Below are 10,491 nucleotides of genomic sequence, written 5' to 3' on the forward strand. Positions count from 1 at the left end.
TTCAATGTCCCATGTTTGATGCTCCCTGGCAAAGTCTAAACGGGCAGTTTTGTGGCGTTGAAGGAGACGAGGTCTTTGAATCCGTTTTTTGTTTTTTTTAAACCTTTTTCTCGCAGGTGCCGTCTGATGGTTATTGCGCTGCAGTCGGCACCAGTAAGGCCTTAATGTGGGTCGAAGACCGCCCTGTGTCTTGATGGACAGCCAATTGGATCCTCCGGCTCAGCGCAGGTGTGATTTTTTTGGGTCTACCTCTTGACTTTTTTGTTCCATAATGCTCAGGATCTTTCAAAAAATGTAGAATGACTGATTTACTGCGCCCAACCTCAGCAGCAATGGCACGGTGCGAGAGGCCTTGCTTATGTGAATGCCTGACAGAAAATGAACATTTTGAGCAGATTTTGGCTTTTCTAGTCTGTGGTCTTAAACTTTTGATCAGCTGATCAACAGCCTATTTCAGTTTAATTGTTGTTTTCAATAAATTACTTTTTCAAAATGCTTTTTGTCTCACTCCCCCTTCTTGTTTTTGCATATTGTAGCTCTACTTAAAACCTCATTAAGATCCAAATGTGCAAAATGCTAATTCTAGCAATTTTTCAACTGGTCTTAAGATTTTGATCGAGAGTGTACCTGAGAAGAACCAATTGACACTGTAAATAATAGTTGTAGAAAAGGTTATTAGAACAAGGTAGGGTTGGCCTACAGCTAACACATGTAATGTATTAGTAGTCATCAGTATTCATTTTCTCAAGTTTTTACAGTGTTCCACAGTCATGACCACAGTGTGCTATGGAGGCAACACTTTTACCTCAGCTACCGCGCCTGGAAAGCCACCAAAGAAGAGCGGTAGTCTCATGTTTTCTTTGTCATTCCTTTTCATGGAATTCTTGCTCTGAGTGAAAGAGGTCAATGCTAATTCCTGTCAAACCAGTGCAACTACACTACATATGAGAGATGTTTGCCATCAACAAGGTTTTGAAGTGCAGGAAAACAATGTGAAAAAAAAAATGATATGGAATGATGATAAAATAATCGAAGTTGTTCAAAGACACCGTTTATTCACCCTTAATCATTTAAATAAATCATTTTCATTGTGGATATAAATGCAGTGAGAATAGGGCTAATAATGGTTAGATAAAACATGTATTTGTAAAATACAACATGAAAGGTGTATAAGAATCACATTTGCATTTCTGCTGTTAGAAAAAGCAATGGAAATTGTTTGCTAGCCCTTATCATTACAATTACTGTACTATTAAACAAATGGCATTTGTTTTGTGCAGCAATAGTTAACAAACTTTAGCATTTCACCAGTGCCATCACAAATGTAGTTATTTGTTCCAGCATATATATTTAAAATAAAAAATCCAGAATTACATTATATTACATTACATTAATTTAACAATAAGCAGGGATTGTATCCATCTTGAATAGGTACACATTTTATCCATCATGACTTCAATATCAGGCTGGCATGCTTTTACTCATGTTGGTGTCGTTTATGTTCAGCAATCCCCAATGAGCTCCCAGTGCAGTGATCCCAACCCCATTGCTACGGCCACTCAGGAGGCGGAGCTCAGCCTCTGGGTAAATCGGGTAAAAGTTAAAGGAGCCCTGTAACACAGCATCGAAAGTTAGCATTGGGCTATGTAGATGAATGTAGTGTAAAAAAAAGCAAACTGTGGCAATGATCATCACCTGTGTTGGCTGGCCGCAAATCAAAGTGCGCCCTGTGCTGGTCACAAATATCAGCTGATAGATGTAGTTAACGCTGTAGTACTTACCAGACACCTGCGACATTGAAGGCAATGTGTAGGCTTCAAGGGCAAGACACTTTGATAATTTGAACATACTTGTTTCTACTATGAATATTTAATACAAAGAAGAAACAACTTGACTTTGATGAAGTAAGTCTCAAACCTGAATAATTTTTTCTCCACTGTGCAGCATAATTTCCTGTGGCTCGCCAACATTTCGACCCACTAAATTAGTCCAAATATGGTCATAGCGAAACTGAATTCTGCACCAAAACACAAAAAAGACACTTTTATACACGAATCAGGATGGTTAATAGATTATTTCAATCTTTTAATGATGTGAAATATTGAAAATTGTTGGAGGAGAGACTGACCCAGTGATGTAACTCCCAGTTTGCTCCCAGACGCGAACTGCTGTGATTCTACCAATTCCTTTTGTCATGAATGAAGTTCCACTACCACTTCCAACCGTTGGCGAAAAAGAGTAATAGTCCTGGACAGCTGCAGGGTCAAACAATCCAGCTGTTAAAGTACTGCAGCTTCTTTTTTTTTTCTTTTTTTTTATAAGTTACGGTAACATTCTGCAGTAAAAGGGGTTCTTACGTTGTTGTGCCAGGAGAGTTGCACAGAGCATGCTAAGGAGCAGGTACAAAAACATTGCGGTGGTTGTAGTTGGTCAGCTCTGAAACAGTCATCAAATATCAACTTAGTCAAACAAACTATAATAAATAAGCCAAAAGAATATGAAACTCAAGTAGCTTTAAGCAACAGTATGATACATTACAAAAATGCATACATACTTGTACATACAATGCATCAGGCTCACCTGTGACTGGTTGTGTGAAGACAAGCTCAACTTGTGTGAGCAAGGTGACGCGACAATGTCCCTTATGGAGCTGGAATTCCCTCCCTTATGTCACTCAAACACAAGCAGACACACACTTATAACCCAAACATTCCATCTTGGCTGCTTCTGACAGCTGGATAATGGCATACCTGTTTTTATTTTTGGAAAACATGTCTTGTTTTGAGAATACAATAAATCCACAAAGAAAGCGGATTGGGACTACAATAAAAAATGTATCCATGATATGTGAAAGGAAGGCACCTTCATCATAATTATTGGATTGCATTTGCATTTTTTAGTACCTCATTATGTTGTTAATGTGTGCTAATTGTCAAAAAGGCTTTGGAGATCCAGTTCATCAAGTTTGGACTTAGCAGCCAACTGATTAATTAACTTGGTTTTTATTCATTATAATTGGTACATTATTGAATTCATTATTTATTGAATTCAGATGAATTTAGAGTCATATTAATAATACTGAATGCAGACAAAAGTATTCAGAATGATAAGGAAGAAGGCTGCAGTACCTATTACAGGAAATTTAAGTCAAGTTGTTTTAGCTGGTTCTACTGGAATAACCTTCCTGGTCTGCGTGCATCATTATGAACACCCACGTGGAATTATTAAAGCTTGCAAACTTCCTGCTTGTATTTTCTGAACAAGGCTGATGGAAAACTGTGACGTCATAGTAAAATGTATGCAATGTAGGTGTCAGGGGAGCTATGGCATTTAAAAATAAGACACAGAATAAATAATGAAAGTAATGATCATACAAATCCAACCTGTACTATTTTGTTGAAAAATAGAAACCTATACAGTATTGCAGAAACAAAATCTTAAATTAATATTTAATTTCACAGAAAATGTAAATTGTATCACAGCATGGCCCATCTTGACTTGCAAGTGTGCATCACATCTGTAAGATTGTGTCCTGTGTATAGACTTTTTTGGGTCACTCCAAAGATTTTCAATTGGATTTTTGGTAATGGCTCTGGTTGGGCCATTCCCAAGCTCCCACCTTCTTTGCATGAAACCATTATTTTTTATAAAAAAGGACACATTTTGCACTTTTGGATCTTAAGGAGTTTTGAGGTTTCATTTCCTGTGGAAGAAGTCCTTTTGCAGGAGGGCATTGTGAACTGCAGCGTTGTCCTGTTGAAAAACTCAGTCATTACATTCCCCTGTAACATCTCCGCATAGCCATTGCCGTTTGACGCCCCTGCACAACCGAAAGAAAAAGCACCCCTGATCATGATGGCAACCCATCCACTGCGCCATGTGGAAAACATCTCAGGTCGGATCTCCTTGTCATGCCAGTAACATTGAAAGCCATCAGGACTGTCGAGGTAAATTTTTTTCTCACCAGGGAATAAAACTTTCTTCCACCTTTCGATGTTGATGCTTTGCCGCTCTCATGCAAATTCCAAACGGGCAATTTTGTAGCGTTGAAGACGTTTTTTGTTCCTAAAACCCTTCTCTCACAGATGCCGTCTGATGTTTTTTTGGACTGCACCCGCTACCAGTAACTACCTTCATTTGGGCCAAGGATCGGTCCGTGTCTTGATGGACAGCCAATCGGATCCTCCGGCGTAGGCCCGGTGACATTTTTGGGGGTCTAGACTTTTTTGTTCGATAACCCTCAGGATATTTTAAGAATCTTTTGATCTTTTAAGATCTTTAAATCACTGTTTTACTACGTCCAATTCAGTAGCAATAGCGCGCTGCGAGAGGCCTTGCTTACGAAACTCAACAATCCAACTGTGTTCAAAGAGAGAAAGCTTTTTTGCCTTTGCCATCAAGAGATCATGACAGTGTGAATACCTGACAGAAAATGATATTGAATCCACATTTTTGCCAAGATTTTGTCTTTTACAGGCTATTTCACTTTGATGCTTGTTTGCAGTAAATTGCGGATTCTACATTTTTTTTTTCTTACTCCCATTTCTTCTTATTGCATTTTGAAGCTCTAGTTAAAACGTCCTTAAGATCCAAAAGTGCAAAATGTAAATTCTTACAATTTTTCAATTGGTTTAAAAATTTTAAAAGGAGTGTGAGCTTTGGGTTTAAGTTATGCTAAAAGATGAAGTTCGTCTTCATATAGTCTTCTTCTCCTGATATTCTCTGCCCTGACCAGATGAAGAAAAAAGCCCGGAAACACAGTGCAGTCACTACCACGCTTCAAGTTAGGTTCTTGGTGTATTTTTTCACATGCACATTCACACCATTACTGAGTGGTAACTCATTAATAGCTTCATAGCTTTCTACACACACACACACACACACACACACACACACACACACACACACCTACACACACACACACACACATACAAAATGACTGTTGTGTTGCCTGTTTAATTGATGAATAACTATAACTGTGATAGCATGGCATTAATAAAACATTAATCTATATCTCACTGTACAGCCACAAAGCTTATAACAAAGCAAATTTCTTGTCAAAATGAGAGAAACAAGAACCCTGAAATGTATCACCTGTATGTTTGAAGTAGATAATTATAGTTTGTGTTTTCCATCACAGCCTGAAGGCGTTTTTAATCAGTATTTTTCATCCGGTTTAGTTGACAGCTGCTGTGTGAAAATCAGTTGAACCACTGTGTTGACACCTGGAATACCTATTCATATTTGGACAAAGATTACCTATGGCATTTTGCTCCATCTCATAAAGCTGACAATGTGCAGCTGTGACACCACCTATTGTGTTTGTGTTTGTGTACGTCTTCGGTAATCGGACAGACCTGGAACAGCCACAGAGGTAGTCACACCCAGTCATTCTGTATCTGGATTCGATGGGTTACATTCTGCTCCTTGTGTCTTCATATCAGTGTTTTTTATGCATCAAAAATGGAGAATTTGTCATCCTCTTTTGTTTAATCATCCACAGGTTCTTCCTGTACTTTAGGTCCAATATGACACAGAGTGATTTGGAACAATATTATCTGTTTGCTCCCCTGGTCTTTATTACTAGAAAAGATCAGGGGCTGAACGGGTTGCAAGACTCCTTATTGAGATAAGGGCGGGGCCGCCCCCCAGCCAGTTGGGGACCTAAACAGAATTTTATTTTGATTAAAAATTTTAAAAATGTTAAATTTAAAAAAAATTGGACACCCCTGATCTACAAAATCCGAAACTATGGCACTGAAAGAGCCGTAGTTAGAAAGATCTGTAATTTTCTAACAGCATTCCTATCTGGGTTGTTTGCAACGTTCCCTCTAAACTGATCTTGTGTTCTCTCAGCTCACAGCAAATGCTTGCAGCACAACAAAATAAAACCCAACCTGAACTGTAAATAAAATAAACACATCCTGTACCATTTTGCAATGCAACTTTGAGAGTGACAGGCGACAACAAGCGGTAACAACACAATGACGAACACTGTCCAGCCAATGATGTGATACTGTTGGTACTCCTGTTGGTATTTACTTACACAGCCAATCAATTCATTAACAGTGCAATACGTAGTACATGCCGCTGTTTTGCAGGTTAGTGTATTGCCAGGAGCGGACCTACCATTAAGGCAAAGTAGGCAATTACCTTAAGCCCCCAACCAGTAGGGGGGCCCCAACCAGCACAGGCCAGGGCCACCACAGCCAGCAGCACCCCAACTATATTCATGTATAATTATGTTAGCACACAAAACAAACAAATAACAGAACAAAAAAAAGTCATTTGAAAGGTAAATTCATATTATCTGCCCCGTCCCCCTGACACTACAATGGACTGTTCCATGATGTCGAAAGACTTAGAAGCCAGGAATTTATGTGGGCCAGTCCAATAGGTGGCGGTCATGCGCCTTTAAATTGGTTTGCTAACCGCTATTATACAGTGAAGAGCAAGAACTCGTGAGTTTGTGAGAAGTGTGAAGCTACTTAGAATGAAGCGAATTTACCAGAGTGGTCCCGAGAAGAGGCAACGGCGAGACGACGCCAAAAAATAGGTTGCCTCATTACTGAAGGTCTCAAGATTCTTTACGGTGTCGGCAGAAAAAAAATGTGACTACTGCGGAGGTGGAGTTCCAGACACCAACACCTCACCTAAGTGTGAAGCCCAGTGAGAAGTTACAGCAACAAGTACGACTTCGTTTCTTTGACATTTATGAAAAACATGGACAACAATATGGATGGACTTCAACAAGATAATGAGCATCCGCATTATGTAAATATGAAAAACCACAATGGGAGGAAATGGGGAGAAAGCAATAGTTTGCAAAGATGACTTGTGTTTATGCCACACACATGAACAACCCCTCTGTCTTTGAACACAAACTCTCCCTGTTTCTGTCGCTCTATCACACACACATAAATGTAAGTCATCTTTGCCAATTATTGATTTGTCCCCATTTCCATGCCTTCCTCCTGACACTTCCTCCTGACTGTTGGCATATATTGTTTTGTAATTGCTTTTGTTACATTGTAATTGTTCGTCTTCACCCTCAACACATGCACATGTGTTGTGATGATATCTGGGTTGTTTTTGTTCAAAAATAAACATCTGGCATTTTGACATACACTTGATTTATATCTGAAACTTCATTGTCTCATTCTGTTCACACCAAATTAATTTAGTGCAACTGGTACATTGATAGGGGCCTTTGAAGCTGCCTTTCCTGCTGTTTTGTGTTAAAAGAACATATGAAGAGGGCCCCTGGCTATGTTCGCCTTAGGCCCCAAAATTGCTAAATCCGCCACTGTGTATAGCTACTGGTGCTGGGGAGTTAAGGGAGATAAATGTTGCTTGCTAACCCATAGTATGACAAACCGAACGGGCAGTGCCACATCCACATCACCAAGCTAAAGTTAAAAAAAAAAGTTCTTTGAGGTGGACTGGTGGCTGGCCGCATATGTGGAAACAGAAGAACAAGAATTGAATACGGGTGAGATTTTTTCTTTTTCGAATGAGAATGGGCTGCTTGGTTTTCTAAGTGAAAAGTGTGAACTAAATGTGTGGCTTAACCATGCAGGTGGTACTGGCACTCTTTTATTTTGATGGCCGGACATTCCGAACAGGAAGTGTTACGCCGAGTTTGACCGAGTGATGCCAAACGGACCGGAAGGTGGTTGTTATTTTTTTTGTTTTTTTCATTCAGACAAAAGTAAACATATACAGTAAATGTGGCATCACTTTCAAGTACATACTGTATCTAAGGCTGCTACTGTCATGCTCTGTATTGCCACTCTGCTGCCGCCTGTCTGCCACTTTGTTGCAGTGTACCCCTTGCTGCAGAGGCGGAGCCAGGAAATCCACACCTGTTGCCAATTAGACTGTGGACTACTTATACTGCTGGCAAACCATACCTCGTTGCCAGATTGTCTCCCTTGCTCACGACCCCGGTCGAGGTTCGTTCCTTATACTCTGCTTTCTGGTTTCTCTTGTAAGTATGTTTTTCACTGCTTGGCGTTCTCCAGCAGTGGACACCTTTTGTTATTGGCCTATTGTTATCCTTGCTTCCTGCCTGGTTCTCGGCAGCATCTGTAGTTCTTGGTATTTTGTAATTTTTCTGCTAGTTTTGTCGCAGCGTCTTTAGTTAGTTTTTTGGCTTCTGCCGTATTTTGGGTTTTGTTGTTAGTTATCTTTTTGTATGCCTTTTTTCCTCCTGTGGAGTGATGTTTTTTGTAATAAGCCTTTTGTTGTACTTTTTGGCCTCATCTCTCTGCATCTTGGGATCCAAACTCGGCCTTACGCCGTTCATGACAGCTGCAAAACAAAGGAAATATGAAAATAAAAGTATACATTAACAAAATAAATGGTAAAAAGAAAAAGAAATGGAAAATTAAATTATAAAGTAGGTGTTTTCTACAAGATTCAGATCATTAATTGAATGAGATAGTAGGGTGGCTTGTTTTGACTGAAGTGGACAAAAAAAGAAATCTACAAGCTACCTTTGAAACCCACTCATACAAAATACCACAGAATGGAAGTTGTACCTCAAGTTCTCAGGTTTTGGACAGGTGTGATACGACAAGTGTGCACATCTGATCGTGCTCACGGAGGTCGGTGCACAGGTCGTTTGGGTGTATGTTCAGACACTTGAAAAATTAGCGGGGACATTGGTTGTTTGTGTGTTTCATCCATTTTCAATACTGCTTATCCTCAGTCGGGTGACAGATGAGCTGGAATGGGACACACCCTGAACTTGTCGGCAGTCAAACACATGGCACATATAGACAAACAACCATTCACACTCACCTACTTACCTTTGGGTAATTTAGAGTCTCCAATTACCCTAACATGCACATTTTTGAAGGAAATGTGGGAGGAAACCAGAGTACCCGAAGAACACACACACAGGGGAGAGAACATGAAAATTCCACTCCTCCCAACAGAGATTCAAACCCTCCATCTCCTGCCTTTGAGGCTGGCATGCTAACCACTAGGTCACCGGGCAGCGCTGCAGAAGTCAAATGACATACATCCTCGGTTAGGGCCGGCCCTAGTTAGTGTGTTTTTCATTAATGTTGAAAATGTTGCCTCTATTTGTGTACATTTTAGGGTTAGCATACAATATGGCAGACATTTTGTCGTGTTATTAACACAGTGCACGAATCCAACTACGTTCTAAATGTATTTTCGTCACAAAATGTCCTTGGTAGCCTACTTAGCTTGCTAACTAAATGGCAACCGGAAGCGAAAGTCATCTTTATATCGTCAACAAATATTCAGATGTTTTTTTTAAGAGCAGAGGTAATGGCGATCCTGAGTCCTGACAAATAAACAGATCTCGTTTGCGACTTTTTCCACCTCAAAGACACTCTGGATGATTTTGTTAGTAACCATTATGATCCAATAATGATATAATTAACTTGCATTCTTATTTTTTAATGTGTTAAGATTTTCATATTAATCACGGGTGTTAACACTGTAATGTTAATAGGCCTAATTTATATTCATTTTGAATTGGTTTCTGTATGTAAAACTATAAAAAGGTGTTTCTGCCTTTCTGGTATGGACTAATTGGATTAACATTATTTTTTTATGAGGAAAATGTATTTGGTTAGCATTCGTTTCGGTTACAGTCAGACCTTCTGGAACGAATTAATGATGCTAACCAAGGTTCCACTGTATCTAAAAAACCCCCCAAAGAACTCCCACTTACATTGACACCTAAGCAGTTCTTGCAGCCACCACATCAAACTGATAATCACATTCACATATGGTATATCAAGTAGCAAATTATCACTGATTTTGGATTTGAAAAATGCATTTTAAAGAATAAAAATGAACAATTAATGTAAATCATATGAGTAGAACTTCCATCAGAAGCACCTCAAGGTGTTTACTGTAAAATTCTAGTCCCTCTACAAGCATTATCAAATGTTATTAGTTTTGACTTATGTCATGAGAAGCTGCATGTTTGAAATTGTGCTGAGGTGTTTACAGTAAATAATGTATATGCTTACGCCCTCAATGCATGTCACAAGAACTGACTCTAGATGTCAGTGTTTTATCATTTTAAACTGGAAGTAAGGCAATCATACAACATTAGTATTATTGCATTACTATAATCAAATGGCATCCATTCCTGTTTATATGTAACAGGATAAGCATTGTAAATATTTAATTGCAATAATTTCCACTGCTATCCCTATGCAAACATCTTTTGGCGAACGGTTTGCTGAAAATGTAGATATCAACGTCCCTGATAGTGTTTTGGTACGCAGCACAACGGCTGACTTTCACCGCATGGCCTTGATTCCTCTTTGTCTGCCTATATGTCTATAGGCTCCAACTTCCCAGTAACACTAAACAGGTTCAGCAGGGCCTGTCATTAGGATTGAACAATATGGGGAGCTTCAGCCACTAGGCGAATTTCTAGAAATTAGAATTCTTCATTGCACCAACATAGGCTTAATCAAGTAATTAATTTTTTGAGGA

At 39.3% G+C, this 10,491-nt stretch overlaps 1 protein-coding gene across 3 annotated transcripts; it reads right to left on the bottom strand.

Annotated features, from left to right (window-relative positions):
• Positions 1 to 1,052: 1,052 nt before the first annotated feature.
• Positions 1,053 to 2,651, bottom strand: LOC129185320 (zymogen granule membrane protein 16-like). Of its 3 annotated transcripts, XM_054782167.1 has the most exons (6): positions 2,581 to 2,643; positions 2,358 to 2,436; positions 2,129 to 2,255; positions 1,918 to 2,017; positions 1,696 to 1,788; positions 1,053 to 1,611 (listed from the first exon to the last, which is right to left on the bottom strand). In XM_054782167.1, the coding sequence occupies exons 2-6, from the start codon at positions 2,410 to 2,412 to the stop codon at positions 1,462 to 1,464; spliced, it is 525 nt and encodes a 174-aa protein (XP_054638142.1). In that variant the 5' UTR covers positions 2,413 to 2,436; positions 2,581 to 2,643; the 3' UTR covers positions 1,053 to 1,461. The 3 variants fall into 3 exon arrangements, with proteins under 3 accessions (XP_054638142.1, XP_054638140.1, XP_054638141.1); XM_054782165.1 differs by having other exon boundaries at positions 1,053 to 1,788; positions 2,581 to 2,651; XM_054782166.1 differs by having other exon boundaries at positions 1,053 to 1,788; positions 2,555 to 2,596.
• Between the last annotated feature and the right edge of the window lie 7,840 nt (positions 2,652 to 10,491).

This window comes from Dunckerocampus dactyliophorus, chromosome 7 (assembly GCF_027744805.1).
Source record: "Dunckerocampus dactyliophorus isolate RoL2022-P2 chromosome 7, RoL_Ddac_1.1, whole genome shotgun sequence".
Taxonomy (NCBI): Eukaryota; Metazoa; Chordata; class Actinopteri; order Syngnathiformes; family Syngnathidae; genus Dunckerocampus; species Dunckerocampus dactyliophorus.

What these genes read in the sequence shown, in the direction of transcription:
- LOC129185320 (XM_054782165.1), bottom strand. Translation starts at nt 2,412, where the DNA reads ATGTTTTTGTACCTGCTCCTTAGCATGCTCTGTGCAACTCTCCTGGCA. An exon ending in AACTCTCCTGGCACAACAAC is followed by an intron (nt 2,256 to 2,357) that starts GTAAGAACCCCT and finishes TTGACCCTGCAG; the next exon opens with CTGTCCAGGACTATTACTCT. An exon ending in GTGGAGAAAAAATTATTCAG is followed by an intron (nt 1,789 to 1,917) that starts GTTTGAGACTTA and finishes TCAATGTCGCAG; the next exon opens with GTGTCTGGTAAGTACTACAG.